The 20,035-nt window shown below is 39.6% G+C and overlaps 1 protein-coding gene across 1 annotated transcript in view; it reads right to left on the reverse strand.

Moving 5' to 3' along the window:
* Positions 1-20,035, reverse strand: part of syne1b (spectrin repeat containing, nuclear envelope 1b) — an 87,170-nt gene that overhangs the window by 26,227 nt on the left and 40,908 nt on the right. Inside the window, exons 72-101 of the mRNA XM_087779630.1 lie at positions 19,877-20,023; positions 19,677-19,802; positions 19,217-19,393; positions 18,722-18,987; positions 15,898-18,058; positions 15,003-15,340; positions 14,751-14,895; positions 13,802-14,020; positions 13,478-13,746; positions 12,377-12,542; positions 11,746-11,901; positions 11,521-11,673; positions 11,277-11,459; positions 9,525-9,662; positions 9,268-9,453; positions 8,098-8,220; positions 7,831-8,013; positions 7,611-7,754; positions 6,376-6,546; positions 6,136-6,276; positions 5,938-6,051; positions 5,486-5,647; positions 4,443-4,637; positions 4,189-4,365; positions 2,746-2,937; positions 1,834-1,965; positions 1,662-1,762; positions 1,435-1,588; positions 1,253-1,366; positions 53-196 (exon numbers count right to left, since the gene is read on the reverse strand). Of these exons, the coding sequence (XP_087635756.1) occupies positions 53-196; positions 1,253-1,366; positions 1,435-1,588; positions 1,662-1,762; positions 1,834-1,965; positions 2,746-2,937; positions 4,189-4,365; positions 4,443-4,637; positions 5,486-5,647; positions 5,938-6,051; positions 6,136-6,276; positions 6,376-6,546; positions 7,611-7,754; positions 7,831-8,013; positions 8,098-8,220; positions 9,268-9,453; positions 9,525-9,662; positions 11,277-11,459; positions 11,521-11,673; positions 11,746-11,901; positions 12,377-12,542; positions 13,478-13,746; positions 13,802-14,020; positions 14,751-14,895; positions 15,003-15,340; positions 15,898-18,058; positions 18,722-18,987; positions 19,217-19,393; positions 19,677-19,802; positions 19,877-20,023 (7,077 nt within the window). The remainder of the gene's footprint in view (positions 1-52; positions 197-1,252; positions 1,367-1,434; positions 1,589-1,661; positions 1,763-1,833; positions 1,966-2,745; positions 2,938-4,188; positions 4,366-4,442; positions 4,638-5,485; positions 5,648-5,937; positions 6,052-6,135; positions 6,277-6,375; positions 6,547-7,610; positions 7,755-7,830; positions 8,014-8,097; positions 8,221-9,267; positions 9,454-9,524; positions 9,663-11,276; positions 11,460-11,520; positions 11,674-11,745; positions 11,902-12,376; positions 12,543-13,477; positions 13,747-13,801; positions 14,021-14,750; positions 14,896-15,002; positions 15,341-15,897; positions 18,059-18,721; positions 18,988-19,216; positions 19,394-19,676; positions 19,803-19,876; positions 20,024-20,035) is intronic.

Below are 20,035 nucleotides of genomic sequence, written 5' to 3' on the forward strand. Positions count from 1 at the left end.
CAGGTCGAGACAATTTATTAGATTAGTAATAAAAAAACAACTGATGCTGTACCTCCTGTGTTTGTAGCTGAGTCTCTGCATTCTCAGCCACCACCACCGCACCAGTGAAGACATTGTTCTCCACGCTGTCTAGCCAAGAACAGGTGCTAGATATTGCTGTGTAGAGCTGCTGTTCCACAAGCAAGTCACCTGCACCCTGTTACAGATGAACACAAGTGGGTTAATGATCTACTTTGAATTACACTTCTTTAATAAGATTTTATTATAACATTTTTGTTACGTTTCTCTTTTGTCTTGGTTGTTTTTTCTACTCTCTTCCAATGAACTTGGCGAATGACACAAGCAATCGTACCCATTTCTACCTTCAACATCAGTGTGCCTTGCCAAAAGGTTTCCTGGCGTTGGTATTCTGCGTTCTCTTGGATTTTAGATTTGATCTTTTTGTCTTTTCTGAACCGAGCGTTACTGTTTAGCGTTTCCACCTACGTATTTCTATGTCTTTTTATTTCCCGATTATTTCAAATTTGCTGGAAGTTTTCGTTCTGGGAAAACTGTGAAAGATTGGACTATTTATTTTATCTTAGATATTGGACTCTTGTTGATTGTTATATTTGACTTTGTTATTTATATTAAATTGCATCTTCATCTAAATTAAACATCTGTCTGCCTGAGCCATTTTTTTGGCTTGCTTTGTCTTGTCTTTTTCTTGATCAATTCATTGTATCTTCATGAGGACTTTTAATAAAATATCTGTCTTGCCCTCGACTAGCATTTCAATGTATCCTGAGCAACATATGAGATCTCTAATATTGAAAAAAAGGGGTGTCTTGATCTTGATCATTTAAGCGGCCAGAGTCAGAGGCCGGTCATGAATATTTTTGACATTCAAATGTGAGTCAGAAAGATTGCGAATTAAAGTTCTGGTCTGCTTCACAAAATTAAATGACTTACTTACTTACTTATAAATAAACAAATGTCTTATTATGTTTGGGTAATAACTAGATGACTTCACAAATACTTGCTTCAGAACTTTTCAAAAGAGTTTGTTAATTCAAGTCATAACTACATGTTTGTTCATCAATTGCTAATCGAGTGCCCGGTAACTTCCCCAGGACCCCAACAGAGAAATAGAGAAATCAGTTTGACATTTTTTTTATCTTTCGTCATGTTTTATTCTTCCGTGAATATCTTACTTTTATATTTGAAACTCAAAATGAGTTTGAGAGGATGTTGCAAGAAAATCATTTCAAACCTGAGTTTCCGTGTCGTTGACTGTTTGCCTCAATGTTTCAAACAGCATCTTCAGGGATGACTTGTCCACCTGAGATTCTTCTTTAAATAATGGAGGAGGAGCTCTTAAGAAGATCTGCAGAGAAGATGATTTAGTCAGATTTACTTATGCAAGTATAAATATTTCTATTCACGTGTGTTTACCGGCTGCGTTTTGCACTGTTCCAGCGTCTTCTCCAGGAGCTGGAGTTTGTTTTTAAGCTCCAGCCTCAGACTCTCCCATCTCTGTCTCATTTGCTCCAGTGCAACCTGAGCTTCCCGCTCGATTAAACCCTCGGATGAAAATGGATCTGATGTACTGCAAAAAAAACAAATAAAAATTATCGAAGAGCGATCAAGCTCCAAGTGTACGTGTATTAGTTGTAGTGTACCTGGTGCCACTGGGTGAGGCTTGCTGAATGAGGATTTCCTCTCCTCGACTGGCAACACACTGAAGAAGTTTCTTCTGCTCGGCAAGTTGCTCTTCCAGTTCCTTGATAATAAAGAGAAAAAGTAGGTCTTAAGTAGTCATTTACATTTAAAAGAATGCTAAAAGAAACATACCCTCTGTGTCTGAACACAGTCCTGGTGCTGTTGAGTCCGCAGGGTCCGGGCCTGGGCCAGCCAGTCCTGCACACTTGGACTCTGAGAGAGACTCGAGTCCGACTCACTGTCCTCCTGCTCATGCGAGTCCTGCTGCGAGACACCATGCAAAACAACACATGTTTGTTTAGTCCTCATTCAAGTATAACGCTTTTGTTTATTTCTAATGAAGGATTTTAAGAAAATAAGATACATTTTCTGACATTTTTGACCAAAGAAAATAAAGATATTACATATTTATATAAACATATTTCAGTGGTCAAAATGTATAAAATCTAACAAGGTTTGTTATGTAAAAACTAGTTGAAACACATAAATAAGTTGCATAGGTTTTCTTTAGTAAAGTAAAGTGAAGTTCTGGAGAAAAGGGATAAAAATGCAACTACTGTAATATAAATTACGAACATGTAAATGACAAATGATGAAAAAGTATTTTGGTTAAAGTTTAAGTTCAGGCAGATATCGGCCTCACAATCTTTGTATTAAATGAATTGAATATGGTAGATATCAACAACAGCAACTAAAAAAGTGGGTACATTTATAATGAGCACAACCTCGATCTATCATTTTTCCTGTCTTGACCCAAATTTGAATTCCACCACAGATAATTTTAAGGATTTCTCCAAACAGCAATTTACAAAAGTCTAGACTACTTTTGTTTTAAGTAATCATTTGGATGCGATATAGGGCTGCTTTTCACATCTTCAAATAAAAGAGAACACATGCAATATCTATAAAAAGACAACGTTAACAAGAGCTGAATTACAAAATTCCATAGAAAACTAAGATATAAAGTAGAGAAAAATAATTTTAAACTATACTTGTGTTAAAAACAATTAATTTCCCAAGAATGTATCCATGTAGCTGTGTCACCTGCGTGTTGCTCTTCTTCTCCTGCAGAATCTTCTGCAGCTCCAAGAGACCCCCCTTGAGGGTCCGCAGCTTCCTGGCGAGGCGCTCCGCTTCTTCTCGGGTCCCGGGTCGGCACCCCTGCAGCAGGTTGTCACTGTGCATGGTGAGCTCGGACAAGGCCTGCACCTTCTCCTCGATGTCCAGCAGCATGTTCTGCAGCAGCAGAAGGAGAGACGCCAGCTCAAACATGACGTCACCTGGAGAGCCTCCCCTCGTCGAGGTGGGCCGGAGCGGCAGGAGCTGGAGAAGGAGAGCCCCTCCGCTCTCATCCCCGGCCCACCTCTCCGCCCTCGTCTCCTGCGCAACATATCATGGCTAATCCCTCACATGCCACGCTCTACGGTAAACATAGTCTTGTGGGAAATACAAGAGACTCTCGGCGGCTGCAGCTGACTCGTGTAGATCGTCCATCGGTTGAGGCGCTTGAGACAACAAAAGTTGGGTTCTGAAAGCAAAGCTCGCTCACACTCTCCCCACGCTCCAACTAGTGGCTCTAAGGATTCCCCTGCTTGGATATTCAAGAAGCTTTGTCGGGACACCAATCCAGAGGGCTGGTCTAATCTCCTGGAAGCCACAACAAAGTCTCATTCCTTCACTGCTCACAGGCCCGCGCTTCACTCCCACATCTACATAATCTGCTTAAGTCTGCAGGTGCTTTGCGTCAAGACAACTGACCGATCCACTTATGCTCTTGTTAACCTAAGAACACACACTGCCCCCATGGGATTGTCCATAAGAATGCATATTCAAATCTGACATCAATAATGCAGTTAATGATGAATTTACGATTCTTTACCACAAGTATAAAGCTTGTCCTTGATTTCTAATGAACATTTTTTTAAGGAGATACATGTATAATGTGTGACATTTTTGACAAAAAATAATAGACACTAAATACAGATATTTTGATCATTTGGTTAAAAAACGAAATACACCTGTAATTTAAAAGTAAGGTCAACATGTATTTAATTTAACAAGATCTCTTATCTAGCAACTAGTTGAAACACTCATATACAAAACTAATACTAAAACGCTACATTGTGTTAGTAAGGGACTGAAGAAAAGGGATAACTGTGGATCGGAAATATGCTGTATAATTATTAATTATGTATATCATCAATATTTTTATTTCAACAATGCTGAATACAAATTCAAACCTAAATATTTTATTTATATGTATTTGACTTGTCATGAATAATTACATTAGGAACATGTCTATAACCTACTAATCTTCTTTCTTTAAGCTGACAAAATTGGTCCGTCTCTACTTCTTTGCTCGAAAGATAGTTTAGCACTACAACTAGATGTGCACCCTTACAAATACAAATGTATTCATTCAGAACTCTGTCTTTATTATTTTTTTTTATATGATTTTTTTGTATATGTTGTTAAATTGCAACATACCTGACACTGGGTGATCTGGTCGTCCACATTAATCTCCTTTGAAATCACGGGGTCTAGAATAGAGGAAACAGAGCCGCGCATTCTATCAAGCCAGCGGTGCAGTTCATCTGCCTGAGTCTGGTAGCGATGAATGGCTTCTTCCTGGCGTTGTCCCTCCAGATGCTCACTCACATGCTCCTGTGATTAAAAAAAAAAATATATATATATATATATTAATGCGTCAAAGTGACCCAAAAGATACTGAGTGTCAATACCTCAAGCAGCTGCTGTTTCCCTGTAGCCTTCATGTGGATGGTGGTCATCCTCTCCGCCAACACGGACAGAGACGACTGCATGGCGAGTTGCTCGACCATGTCAGAGTTGGCAGCAGAAGAGCAGAGGTCTTCAGTAAAGCTGGCCTGCAGTTGGTTTATTTCAGCCTGTACTGTGTTGATTTCCTCTGTGAGACACTGACAAAAAAATCAACCAATTAACTCAAGACAAAACTCACCTTTCCCGCATCTAAACTAAGGACTGAACCTGGAAAGGACCAACAAGTCAAGTTCCCAGACAATTGAAAAATATTTGATACAATGAGCTCAATGGGACAGTAGGTGGCAGTAGCATTCCGAAATAACATTCAGAAAACAGAAGTAAGCAAGTAATTATTATTTGTAAAGCGCCTCACAGACCTAAAATACAAAAGTAGGACATGTGTTCAAAATCATGACCCTCGAATTGGCCACTTGTCTCGTAGGATGATTGGCTTAAAATCAACTTGGATGAATGTTCATGTTGATATAGTGACCAATAAAGGAGCCACTGTTTGAGATAACATAAGGATGGAGACTATAGATGTCAATAATACGAGTAAAACTGGAATTTATTAGAGATAATTAACCCTTATGTTATCTCAGGGTCAAGGTGAGCCGCAGGCCCAAAAACAAACGTGTTTGTGGTATCCCTTGTGTTGTCTCTGGGTCAAGATGAACAACCTCCCTGGCTTCCATAAATACAGTACATATGCAGTGTCGGAGGTCGTTCATCTTGATTTTGTTTTTTGGCCTTCGGCTCACCTTGACCCTGAGATAATGCAAGGGTTTAGATAATTATTTCCTTAAAGGATGAAGAGAAAACATCAAAATCAGGTGAATATGCTAAATATTTTTTGGCCTGTGACTTGGATTTTGTGTGATTGAGTTTGACTCCCTGAACTAGTACGAGAACAGTGCTGCACGACTGCATCACACACAAGATGCGGCAATGACAATGTCCTTGCTGAGGTCATAAGAGAATGATGACAAGAACAAATGCTCACCTCATGAGTCTTCATGTGACTGTCTGGACTTCTATCGGATTCCACAGGCTCGTTTAGTTTGGACTCCAAAGCTTCCATTTTGTTTGAGATTGACTGAAGAGAACTTTGATAGTGTTGCTGCTTTTCCAGAGCTTTGTATAACGACCTCTGCTTCTCACTGACCTGTTGATGGCAGAATTAAGATATAAGTAAATGTCTGTTTTCAAAACAGCGTCATCAGCTGATCATCACACACAAACACACACATTATTTCACAACACAATCCACATTTTTGTCATTTTCTGGTGCTGGCCAAAATCTAAACGTTCTAAAATGTGAGCTGAACGTGCAACAATTCAAGAAATATGTACATTTTCTCTGTTCTATTTAGACATTGCTATTGAATGTTTTATTCCACTGACTATGGTTTATGAACGGATCTATTTAACAAATCAAAGAAACCAGCTACATACGACATTTTTTAGAGTCTCCCATGAGCGCTGCAAGTCGTCCAAGTTTGCCACGGACTCAAACGTTGGATCGTACAGTTCTTGGATGGGAGTTCTTTTAAGTGTTCCTCGGCCCATCTGAAAGAAAAAAGAAATTTCAGATGAACAAACTTTATTTTAGTGAAGTTTAAAGTGTGTGATTGGGACGTCACCAACACATACTCGGGTCGTCGTGGCTTCAGTTTGACTGATTGGTGACGGTGAGCGACAGACAGGTGAGGACGAGAGCTCACTGTTGGTTCCCTCCTCCCCGGAGTCCTCCGTCACCGGAGACAGGAGTGTGTGACAGCGACCAGCCGTCATCTGACAGAGACGTGATGGTTACAGATGGAAAGAACTCCTCATAGTGAGAGGATTGACCAACATAAGTGTCACATCACTATCACACCGATGTTTTCTTACCATGACAGCTGCTGATTTAGATGTTTGTTCTCCTTTGGCGTCCTGCGGCCCCTCCACGTCTCCGACTGTCAGCATCATCGTCGCATGTTTTGCTTTTACTGCCAACATTTTACACTTGGAGTTCAGCGACGCGATCTGCTCTTGGTACACCTTGATCTTCAAAGCCAGTTCCTTTGAGAGAGCAGGAAGAAAATAAGTTCCAGGAGGTTGAAAGAGGTTCATAGCTAAACACACCTGAAGTGGGGTGGATTTACACCATTTGAGAGAATCACAACATTAAAACAACATTGTATAGAGAAGGACTGGTGCATGGCTTAAGTATATACAACATAAAAAACAATATATATAGATATATATAAACTAAAGTATTAAATATTAGCTTTAAAGTAGTTAAATGGTTGTTATAAGGTAAGGTAAGGTAAGGTAAAACTTTATTAAATTGTTTAAATATAATATATAATATATATATTGTTTCTTTATATACACAGAGTGTGTATTGTTCTTTAAATATATTGATATTATTATTATAATTATTTTGGAATGATAAAATGTATAATTGCAAAAAATTTAAGTTGTAATTGTAGTATTGTAGTATTCTGAAAGCATATTTTTCAATAGAATTCAGGTTAAAATATACTTATTTGAACCTCATGTTCGATGCCTATATGTGGGAAAAAATGTTTAATGTGAAGATGAGATGATCGGCTTAAAATAAAAATAACAACAAAGGAATTTTTGAAGAAAAAGCTACCAACTGTTGAGATATAAAAAAAATTCAAGACTGTAAACATTTAGGAATATTTCTAAATGTCCAAAAATGTAGAAAAAAATCATTATTATTATATTAACTCAGGCTCAGACAGACTGTGGGAACACAAAGAAAGTCAAAGGAAAATTGAATAATGTTGATTTTCCTTCCAAAAATATCGAAAATAGCACAAAGAAAATGAACTTTAAAAAGTAATTTTAAATACTCCAGAAAATATGAATTAAAATGTTCAATAAGAGGCTTTGCATATAATATTTACTGAAGAGGTATTCAATTAAACGAAAATACTACCCTTCATACCTGCATGAATAGTTATTTGACACAACACTACAGAACCACTAGTTATTAAGGACAATAATACAAAATAATGAATGACTTCATTTGTTTAAGAGTTGTAATAATGCAGTGTTTTCTGTTGTTAATAATGTTCTTAAACGCTGTACATCAAACACATGCAACTGTTTACTTCATGGTGAAAGATCTGGGCCTGCAACTCCTGAATGTTGTTGGTGGGAATGGGACGGTCCTGGATGACACGGTGTGCGTCTTCTATCAGCCCCTGTAGCTCCGTCACTTCCTGTTCGTACTGCTCGTGTTGCACCACTGCCTCCTGCAAATACATTTTTTTTACAGATGGATCGTCTTTGGCACGGAAAATAAAACACGCCGCATTGCTCCTGTTTCACCTGCAGGATGTTGCACTGCTGAATGGCCACGTGCTGCAGCTGACTGGCCTCTTGCTGCAGTCGAAGAGCGGTGCGACAGATGGCGAGGGTGGGCATCACCTCTTCTGGAACCTGCAGAGCACTCTGACACAACTGCACCGTCTGGACCTGCTGCTTGAAACCTTCCATGTCTGCTAACAGACGCTGCCAAATAGAATTTGTAGGTTGATGTTATTGAAAAGATAAAAAAGTAGAAATGAAGATTAACCCTGATATTATTAAGGATACCTGTCTCTGTGCAAGCTGCTCTTTCAGACTCTGTCGGGCCAGCTCTGGAGAGATCAGCGTTGATTGGACTTGTTCCAGAGCAACATGGAGAGCCTTCACTTCATATTCCAGAGACTCCATACTCTGAGGGATGAACAAGTATGAGCATTTGATTCAATATACTTTATGCAAGAATATGCAATAAAAAAGGCTTCTGCAATCATCAATTATAACTTTATCCTGTCGAATAGTTTTCTTGAAATCAAAGTAGATTTATGTTCATGTTGATATGGTGACCAAAGAAGATACTGGTCATTAAGATAAGATAAGTTTTACATTTATGCAAAAATTACAATAAAAATATATCTGGTTAAAGAAAAGGGATATTAAGGGATTTCTATAGTATCTGTTGAAGACAGTTTTGTAAATATAATGTTTCTTCGACAGACAAAAAGTTGCTCAAACATTTCTATGGTTGATTTTTTGACACCCCTATATAAGTGTATAGTTTGATTCAAATTAACTTATCATTGTACTGTAATGAATCAAACAATTTAATGCGTAAATGGTCAGATTTTGCTCTTTAAAAGATGCCCTGTACGTGAAAGCAACCATTCTAACCCTTCAAATGAGAAATTGTGTCAGAACCTTGTTTCATGTATGAGTGTTTCCACATAAATCTTGGAAACTAAAGGTCAATGGTGTTTTGTATTTTCAGACAGCAAAATAAATTTGCTGACACCACAAAATACATATTTATTATTCCATTGTTGTCGTAATATTGACTGAAGAACATGTTCCCATGCAATCTTAGGAACACACTGTACTCTGTTGATCATTTGTTAATTAAGTGTAATTCCATGTAGTAAGCAATTGTTTCTGGTGTTTTTTTTTATCCCACACTACTGAATGCACCATTCCAAATCCTACGTTACTAAATGCACCACACTTGCCTCTGCCATTCTGATGATGTGACACGCACATTTTTAATAAAGACACATTTACTCTCCTTAGTCGTGAACTTGGTATTAAATAGTCATATATAGTTATTGTCACATGACTAGCATTTACATTACATCTTGTCTTACTATCTTCCTCAAGTGTTGAAGGCATGTTGATGGCAATATTTCGTCGGGAAGCAATATCAGACCTTGATCACATGATTAACCTTGCAACCATAGTTGGAAGTACCTTCTCGGCGTCTTCTAAGCTCTGCAGACGAATCTTGATGCTCTGCTGCAGCTCTTCAGTGTGGCGACTGAGCTCACACACTTGTTGACTCATAGACTCCACCTGGAGGACCTCGGACAGAAGCTCTACCTTATCTGCCATTGATTCCAGATCTCCATGTAACTCCCGGGATTCTCTCAGGACGGCCTACAGAAATCCATGGTTACAATCACACTTAGAATGCTAAAGGGATTTAGGAAAAAGGGTGTTGAACTCACCTGATATATTCGTATCTGCTCCTGCAGGTGCGTGGATGAGTTCCATATAACATTTGCCCTCACTAGACTCTTTCCTTTCTCCGCCCACCTCACGATGAAGACCAGCATCTCGTTGTATTCGTCTAGATAACACGCAGCCTAAAAGAGGACATGGAAGTAGACATAAAACAGTGAAGTAAACATCAGAAATGCAATGCATCTTAATATAAATGGTAATGAAGGAAACAACGCTGATGCGATAGATTTATCTTAACCTCAAACCATCTCTGGTTCAGTTTGTCAGATTTTGTTTCCATCAAAATATTAGAATACAGTTAATTTTCACTAGGACATTTTTGTGTTAATCACCCCTGAATTAAAAAAATAAAAATAATTTCGATTTGCGGCAAAATGGGCATGCATCTCCATCATGATACAGTATATTTGGACAAATGAAGGGAAATAGAAACTAACTGTAAGGTGTCAAAAAAAATTACAAGGCACATTGTTTACATTAGTATCAGATTGCCTTGTTGAACAGCTGTAAAATTGTGTAACTTTACCAAACAAACGGCGCTTGGACATAATCTTGCAAATCAGATGGTTTAGTTAAAATTACACCTGCATATTGTGTCATTACATTTGCCCATTTCAATCGAACTTTGGCATTTTATTGCGTTAGTAAATAGTAGTATAGTAGTAGTAAGTACATTTGATTGGACCAGCCCTCTACTTAAAAATGGACCAAAGAGCTGCTTTCTTGTCATGATCTCTGCCTAATTCAAATTCCTTTTTTCTTTTAAATAAATGGACAGTAGATTTCTAACATGAAAATTCTTTGCAGGTACAACTTGAAGTGAAAAACTATTCAGACAAAAATAGAACTCAATCTAATGTTGAAATTTCTTTTTCATTATATCTTTCATGAATTATTTTTTCAGAGATTAGCTTTAATGATCACATCCTAAGTTTGGAAAGATCTTCCTCTCCGTCAACATCTTAAGACCTTTTTTTCCTTAATAATCTCGCGGCTGCTGTGTTTGTCACTGTTTTTCTTAGCCTCTTAAAGCTTGTATTTTATCTGTTTATTGTCATTGACAGTTTAAGCGTTTTGTGACCCTGGTCTAACTTGGTAACTTCACTTAAGACCCCCCACTACTCTTTGATGCATTTGTTTGGAGGCTACATATTTATTATATGTTTATTTGTCAGTCTTAATAAAATAACTTAAAACAGATCAAGAGATTTCAATTTCAATCTGAACCGATTTTGGTAATGGAGCGTGAAACGGAAGTTTGGTTGTTTTTTCCACTACCATCTGGATCCACGAATCACTCAAAGATACATGATGCGATTCTTGCTTTGTGTGTTGAGCAAGTGAGTTCTATAACACAACTGCCACCTGCTTCTAAACTGAGTTCATTGCTAGCATTGATAATTTAAAAAAAAAAAGTAAATTATATACAGTAGATACAACAATTTTGCTGTGATACTATTGGGTACAAATTAATCAGTTTAAGTGTTCAGAAATACAGCCAATAGTTTTGCTACAACACAAATATTTTTTTTATTAAAATTTTAAATATTTACTTTTCTGTGTTTTTGACTCTCATGAGTTTGAATACACAATTTAGAAATAAATGGTAATTAGAAGACGTCTTAATTAATAATTTAGTGGTAGAAAGACTGTGCAGTCAAAAATGCAGGCACATTGGGAATAATGATTCATGTGGGCTCGTGCTGCAGAGAGTTTCAGCAGAAAGAAAGGCAAACCTTTTTTATCCATTTGTTCCTGCTATCTATCAGTCGATTGTTGTGGTGATGCATTTCCGAAAGTTTCCCGATGGAATCACTCAGCTGCTTTGCCAAAAAAGGGTTCCTGCGTCCAAACTCCTGAACACCAATATCCAGTTCGGACAAAAAGCGGTGACAGCGATCAAGGTCTTCAGATAGACTCTAAAACACAAAGTAAGTTTTGATCAAACATTTGTTTCTATAAATTAAAGCATTTAAATACCTTGAGCTCTTCCTTTGCATGATCAACATCTGGGGATTTTTCATTAAATTTAGTTGAGATCGCCTTCAGTTTCTCAGAGATGTCGTGAATTCTGATGCTGAAGTCTTCTTTAATTTCCCGTGTTCTTTGGATCTCTCTCTCTTTTGATAGAACCTAATAAACCAGGGACGCAATGTGATTAGACAATATTATTATTTTCCAGATATTGGGAAAAAAATGCCACACCTGATCCTCAATCGCGCCCAAGCCCAGTGAGACCTCGGCCAGCTGCATGGAAATCTCAGACGGTAAAATCGTGTAGAGGTCCAGGTACTTGCTCTGCTGCTGCTCTGCCAGTTTGTCCACATTCTGACTGTAATTGATCACATCTCCATGTAGAATCTAAGGGAAAGAATGCAACATTTATTGTTAGTCTTATTGGTTAACAGTCATTTTTAGTCTTTAACTATTTTAGTGTTATAACATTAAAAAATTAAATTACATTTTCAGAAAGATAGATAAGAGTGCTAGATTGAAATTTAGCATTTTTGGGAAGGAATCAAAATGTTTACTTTTAGTTAAGCATAACCAGTAGTTGGCTAGAGTTATATTATTTTTTTGTTTCAGTATTTAAGTAAGTAAGTAAGTAAGTAATATTTATTTATATAGCACTTTTCGAGACCAGGGTCACAAAGCGCTTTAACAATCAAAACAATACTCAAAACAGTACATACTTCAAAGATCAAGACAACACCGAGAACAACACAGGAGTTCGAGAAATTTAAGTAACCATCCTTTATTGAATTGTGTCAGTTTAGCGTACAAACAAACAAAGCAGTGTGTTAAAAAAATCTAAAATGTTCAACTGATTATATACCTCAAGTTCTTGCAGTAGAGATTCAATGTCCGGTGTAGGGTTTAAGAGAAGTTCCCTGGATTCCTGCACCCAAGCCTTGACAATGCTCAGTTCTCGCTCCACTTCCTCCCTGTCCCTCAATTCCAGGCCCGCCTGAGAACGCTTGGTCCTGGATTGTGTCAGGAGACTGGATCCAGAAAAAGACATCAGATTTTAATTTTCATATGAATTAGGTTAGGTTAGAAATAGAGGTGTTAGTAATGACACAATCTTTCAGCTGATAATTCAGAGCCACAACAACACACAGAGGAATCAAACAATTGAATTCAAAGCCAGAGTTGGCAGATCCACATCGAGCAATTTACCAATTCACTCTTGTAAATGATGGCTATGGACTGTAGATCACATTTGGTGGTAAAATAAAGGTGGCAGGCTGTGGATAGCAATGTCTGATACAACTTAACTACTTTTGCAGATTATGATTAATATTGTAATTGTCAGATTGGTATGAGATATTGTACAAATATGACATTTACCATTTAAGTCACAAATACCATTATCCTAATACCAATAAATTGAGATTGCCGTAATTTCCGGACTATACTGTGCCTACTGTACGTTAACGTATTTGAAAGAAAGAATTGTAAATGTTCAAGCCACAAGTGTCCATGTTGTGATTAGAAATATAAAAAAACATTTAATTAAATGGTTGTTTTTTTTTCTGAACAGCACATAACACAGTAACACAGCAGTAACACAGTTAGATGAAAAAAAAACCCAGTGATTGTCAAGTTCGACCAATTTTTTGCATAGAGTCAGTTCTTTAACATTCTCAACCATTCATTCATCTTTGCCAAGATTATGTGCAGCATATCCTTCTTCATCAAGGGTTTAAAACTGTAACACAAATTGACTGTAAACAACTAAAATAAAGCATCTCTACCAAATGTGTGTCCCGCTCTGGCTCTTGAAGCTATAACGCCTCTATAGATTTGCGGAATAGTTGTTTATGCTGCATGGCTCAATGCGTGAAAATTTAAATAATTTATCATTTATTTGTTCTTTTATATCCAGTCCTAACCCTTAAAACTATACAATATTGTTACTTTATTCTCTCTTTACCTGTCCATCTGTGCTTGAACCGTCCTTATCTCTTTCAGTGTAGGCAGTTCTTCTTGCTCGCTGGTCGGTGAAGGCACCTCGACATCGTGCAGTAGACTGAGAGCGTACTGACGCAGTAGAGTCAGAGAAGAGAACTCTCTCTCCAGGTCTTGACCCAGTAGCTCATGCTGGTCCAAAAGGGACTGAAGTGTAGCTTTGGATGCCTTTTCTACAGCGGTGTCTGGGACCCGACTCTGCAGCTCATCGACGATTCCTATCACCCTGTCCATCTACACAGAAGTATGGTTATTAAAAGCAAATTAAGACAGTTTATCACAAGAGTACCTTCTCTCTGAAGGTTCTCCATTCCTGGGCTGTATCCTCCAGCACTTGTTCCTGACCACGGGCAACGCTGCGGAGTCTTGTCCAGCGCTGCCACACAGTTGTCATGGAACGACTTATACTGGCCTTGCTGGCGTCGCTGCCAACCAGTTCAAGTTGAGCCGCCTGTTCCTCCAAACCAGTGAGTTTTTCTTGGAATCCGTTCACCAGCGAGACAAGAGACTAGAAAAAACAAAAAAGACAACAACATGATCCACTGTGTGTTCTGAGATCTTAAGAGCAGCAAGCACATACTACACACTCAACAAGAAATTTTGCAAATAATGTTATAGCCTTTATAAGTATTTACTTAATTTATTTTACTTAAGTATTTACGTAATTCGTAATGTGATCTTTTCTGTAATTGCAAGACGGCATCACAAAACCTGCCTTCCACTATGTTTTTACACTACTAGCAATAAACATGATTCTGATGCTGACAAATAATTCAATAAAGCTTTGTTTCCAAAGACGATTGCAATGTTTAGTTGTCATATATCGGTCAAACACTAACAGGATTTATTGACACAATGGGCAGAAACACAGTTGAAAACAAGAACAGCATCTTTGATCTTTTAAGAATGAGAACAGGATTTTGTGGTCACAAGACCAATGGGAACACTTGGCTATTAAACAAAATGTAAAAAGTATCGAGCACAGCAATGCAGAAGGAAAATAGCATTGAGTGTTGACACAGAAGACAAGATGAGTTACTGGGAACCAGATACATCCAAATCCCAAAGAATTTGATACTTGGGCGGTAAGGCAGCAGAGAAATACAGCTTAAAATCCAGTTCTTGCTCATCATGGAAATACTTACTTATTCAACAAATAATTCTGCGGTCTAACATGTGATAGATCAGGTAACAGGAAAGGCATTGAACTACCAATGATCATTTTAATATCACCATACCCTGTGACTACAAAGCTTCTCTTCAGCTTCTTCGCTTGTCGCAGCTTTTGCTGTGGAAAACTCAGTCAGCTTCTTTTCAGCTTCATTCATCAGCTCAATGACGGTCTGCCTGGCCTCCTGGTATGAGTTCCACTGAACCACACAACTAGTGGAAAATACACTCAGTTAAACATGGAATATGTTTTAACACAAAAACACTGATACACTTTTCACCACAAGAAGTGAGAGTTATTTAATGACGAAGATTATTACCTTTGCAGCACATCCTGGTGACACTGCAGCTGGTTTCGGACCTCCACACCTCTCTGCTTTGCAGACTCAATGCTGATCCGAAGCTGCTCTTTGGCAGTTGGGTTGACCAGGTTACCTAGTTGTGGCTGTAGAGCTTCCAACTCGTTCAGGTGAAGAAGGAACTCCTGCTCCGTGGCCATAATGTCCCCTTGTTGTCGCAAACATTCCTCATAGTTCTCCACGTCCACACCCAAACTAGCTTGTTGCAGAAAGGACACAGCGTCTTCCAGCCACTCGCAGGCCGACTGCATCCTGAAGTGATACTTCTGACACAACACCAGTGCCTCTTCCAAGGTGATCTAAATAACAAAGAGTATTGTTGGAGAGAAGTTTTGCACGATTACACGACAAAACTGGTTGCAATCTGTTAAGCGTTTTTTGTCGAATTTTCTTCAAAAGGTTTTAAAGATGTTCATTCTTGGTCCAACAGGAAGCTCTGGCTTTAATGAAGGTTTCATTTACCTACCCTAAAAAAATGTATGGGATACTGGTGGAAAATTACTGACCTAGTGTCTTGAGTGTGTTGTCAAATTTGCTGTTAATCATTGCTTGTGTTTTAAAGCATTGCCTGGTTTAAGATGGGAATGGAATCTGTTATTAATCTGCAATTCATTCCAGCCTTTGTTCTTGTCACTCGAATAATCAATAACTTACAAAAGAGTCTAAAGATGCAACCAAAACAGTTCTTGCATCTTTTCTATCAAAAGGTTCTGTATTAATCTCTCCTTGTACAAGTAACATTTTTGTGACTTTAAACCATCTCCGATATTTTGAGTTTTATTTCTAGTCAAATCATAACCATAGAGATACTTTTAAGAAAAATTTGATGAAAGCTCCTTTAAAATGAATAAATTACCTGTTTGTAGCTCAGAGCCTTCTGAACTTCCGCTTGCAGCTTAGTCATCTCCTCCAGGCTGACGTCCACATGTGCCGGGATGAGCTCATTGACACTGATGTACTTCTGCTTCTCCCTACTACTGAGCGCAGCCACGATTCTCAACTTGGACTGAACCTCCTCCTGCATAATCTGCTGCTTCCGGATCTCCTCCTGGACCTTCTCCACCCTCACATCCACAATCACAGCACAGTCCAGTTCGTTCCTGACCAGCTGCAGCCAGTCCAGAGTCCTCTTCATCTCTGACTCAAAGTCTTTACTCTGAACGAACCTATTCTCACATTCTTCTATAAGATCTCCAACGGCATCTTGCAAGGATCGCAGCTCATCCTGCCACAGCACCACTTGCTCTTTGGAGGCGTCTTGGGCCGCCTGGTCCACACGTGGTGCCAGGGTGTCCATCTGCTCCATAAGCCTGGACAAGTGAGAATTTGCACTCTGGAGACTTCCTGCCAGAGCATGGTAGTTTTTCAGCCTCTCTTCTGCCGACTGAGTTTCAGTGTTGACCTTCACAAGCTGCTCCTTTGTTGCCTTCAACTCCGAATCTACTTGAAGGGCCATCGCTTTGTGGTCTTCGAACGACTCCAAGGTTTCGTCGAGATGCTCCACTTTCTGTTCCACTAACCTCTTAAGGCCATTGAACAGGCTCCCGAGCTGTGTCATTTCCTCAGGACACCATGGCTGACCCGTGCTGCGGAATCCTTCTTTCTTCTGGTTGAGTTCACTCACGGCCAGACCCAGGTTAGTGAGATCAGCTTGAATGGATCTGTAATCATTCTGCAGGCTGACGACATCCTCCGTTTGCAATCCTACAGGCTGTGAGCTGAGATGATTGAACTGCTCCTCCAGCTCCTTCAGGGCTTTGTGAGTAACATCTATGAAGGAGGTGTACTCTTTTCTCGTGAGAATGGCCTGCTGGATTTTCTCCTGCTTCTCTTTGGCTAATGCTAGAATGTTGTTGTACTGGTGAGGGAGGGTGTTGAGTTTCTCGTCCAAATAGCAGTGGTCCACTTCGTTTAGAGTGGGCAAGATTTCCTGACCGGCCCTTTGCACCATTAAAAGAAGGTTCTCGTACTCGACCGCCTGCTCGATGATCTGCTTGTACTTGAAAAGCTGAGCCTCTAATTCAGCATCTCCTACCATGAGATTTATTTCAGGAAATGTGATGATATCAGATTGTTTTATCCACTGGCAGATTTTCTCCAAGTCTGTCTTGAAATACTTTCTGGAAACTAGTACTTTTTCCAGCTCCTGAAGTTTCTGGCCACACCTGTGCAGCGTCTTGTCAAAGATGTTCTGCAGCTCCTGCAACTTCGTGAGAATCTCGTTCCTTTCCTCTTCATTCGCTTCCCTCATCAGATCCCGGCCTTGGGACCACAGGGAGGTCAACTCGCTCTGGTAGGCTTTCAAGCTGCTCTGAATGTTCCGGCAGGTTCTGACCTGCTTGGCGAGATCATCGGGTAACAAAGCGATGAACTCCTCCGACTGAGCCTTCCTTTCGTTCTGCTGGACCCAGAAAATGCTCTGACTGAGTGCCATGAGGAAGTGCGTCCTCTCTGTAAAAGCCTTGCTCAGGTGTTTCCGGCGCTGTGCGACTTTTATACTGAGCGACTCCAATTCTGATTGTGCTTCTGAAATCAGCTGCTGTAGATGCTGCCGTTCTTGCAGACCCAATTGTGCCAGAACCCGGTCAGCGTCAGCCATTGCTTGCGTAAGCAGGAGCTGCTTGGCCTCCAACTCGCTGCAAATGTTGAGATGGTCAAACAGGAAGCTCTGGGCCAGCTCGGGAGGAGGACTCATCTTCATGGCTTCAGACAGAGCCGGGCGTTGCTCCTGTGCCCAGTCTCGTGCCTCACACAATCGAACCTCTACCTGGCTCAACTCTTCCAGCGTCACCAAAGAGTCTTGGATCTTCTTCTCGATGAGGTTCTGCATTTGTGCCCAGCGTTGCTCAAAGTGGCTGATTTGTTCTTTGACCAGCTCTTTGTCGTCCAGATTCAAATGCTGAATGACTTTCTGCTTTTGTTCCTTGAGGTTGTCTAGAGCTTCTTTCTGCTCCTCCAGTCTGACTGCAAGTTTTTGAAGAGCATTCAAATGCTGGGATGAACTTTCAGCATCAGTTCTGCGACACAAAATAATAAATTAGATATTTTCTTAAATGTGGATAGGGTGTATTCTCTTGCAATGACACAGGCAAATAAAAGGGCAACTAATGTTTTGATTTAAGCGTCCCTTAAATAGATGCTGGACCTCTATTTTATCATCAGTATGTGTGTGTTTGTAAAAAAGTCTCTTTCCATTGAAATATTTACGTTAGAGAATGTATTTAAGCCCCACCCAATGAAATGTTTTTTTATTTTCTGCAGATTAAATCTTGTTTGCCATAACCACATCTACTCTGCTGTTTTTGGTCAAACATCAAAGTTTGTCACAACATGTCATCAATCCTGGAAGTCTCAACTTCCAAGGGACTAGTTGTTAACAAAGCAGGGTGTGATTACAGATGGATGGAGAATTGAAGACCATTATTATGTCTTAATGAACTTTGCTCTTGTAACCTCTTGTTTGCCGAGATTTCAGACGAGGAGAACTTTATAAAATAATAGGTGCAAAACATAGTCATAATGATGGACTCGATGCATATTGGACAGGAAGACCTCAAGGCTTGAAACATATGAGTGTGTTAGAAGAGTTGGGTTTTCACATTAGTTGCCCTTTAAGTTTATACTTTTTCTCAATTTCACGGTCAATACTAAGATATCATCATCACGGTTCATGCAAGCACCTGGCTAGGTTGTCCCAATCTTTGGACACCTCTCCAAATAGGGCTTCCACTGAAGCGATACAGTCGTGGTACTCTTTGACCCGCTGCAGGTCCGCCTCCCTCTGACTCTGCAGCTTCCTGGTGAGGTGACACAGCTCCAGCCAGGAGTTGCTCAGCTGGTCCAGCTCTGCGTGTTCTGGCGAGTCTTGGCTCCGAGTTAGTTTGCTTACTCTCTCCGTCATCTTGGTGAGAATACTCTGTTTGGACTGTAGATGAGTGTAGCATTCCTGTGAAGAGATAGTGACCCCTCAGTGAGCTCAAATAGGTTAAGGGCAAATTGGACGTATTAATTTTCACATACGTCCAATTTAGTTGAAAGTCATATGTATTACATGCTTAGTAAGGGAGATTACATGAATTTAACCCCTTTTAGGGGTGAAATTGAAATCAAGTTCAATTATACTAAAAATGCTACAATATCACAAGTATGGTTTTGGCCGAAACATATGTCTATACCTGTGCTTGAGTCAGCATGTTTTGTGCAATCTTTGCCTCCAACTCAGCCGGTCGCCTCGACAGACTGATGAGCTGCTGCTCCATGTCTTGAAACAAACTGGCCAGATCCTGTTTCTGTTCCTTTAAGTCCCTCCAGCCCTCTGATAGGTCATGAGCAGTGGCCATCCTCTCCTCAATCTGGTCAAAAAAATCAAACATTTTAAAGGTACCAAAATTATTAAGCAATCTAAGTTTTTTGTTTAATTTTTAAACACAAGCATTATTATATGTGAAAATACATTTAGGCAGGAAACCATCCTGCACATTAAAGGACTTGGTGGACCTCCAGTTTTACACACGAGTTTAAGGGTTATGAAAATTAAGTGGACCAACATTCAATAATACAGACAGATCTGACTCACATTGTTAATAATGCTTTTTGGTTGGAATTTTTGAGGGAAAAAAAAGAAGATTCTCTTACCATGAGCTTTACTTTCTGGACTTCTGCAGCAGTAACTCGAACAGTTTCGTCAGAGAGGTCACAGATTGAACACACCAGGTCCAGGTACGTACTGGCCTGTTCTTGAAGAGCCCTGTAGTGTTTCACCTGCCAAGTGATCATTAGAAATAAACACAAAGAAAAGGACGACATTGTCTTAGGTTCAGAATCAAGTGAGGCACCTGTTTAAGTGCCTCCTGGTGGCCAGATGGCCCTTGCTGGCTGAGCTGTATTTCGTCTTGCACTGCTGAGAGCCATGTTTGACACTGCTGGAGTGTGTCCTGGTGGTTGACATGCTTCTGCAGCTCTCTGTCCAGACTTTGATACACCTGTGGAGTGGT

Source organism: Callionymus lyra, chromosome 18 (genome assembly GCF_982586985.1).
Source record: "Callionymus lyra chromosome 18, fCalLyr1.hap1.1, whole genome shotgun sequence".
NCBI classification, from domain to species: Eukaryota; Metazoa; Chordata; class Actinopteri; order Syngnathiformes; family Callionymidae; genus Callionymus; species Callionymus lyra.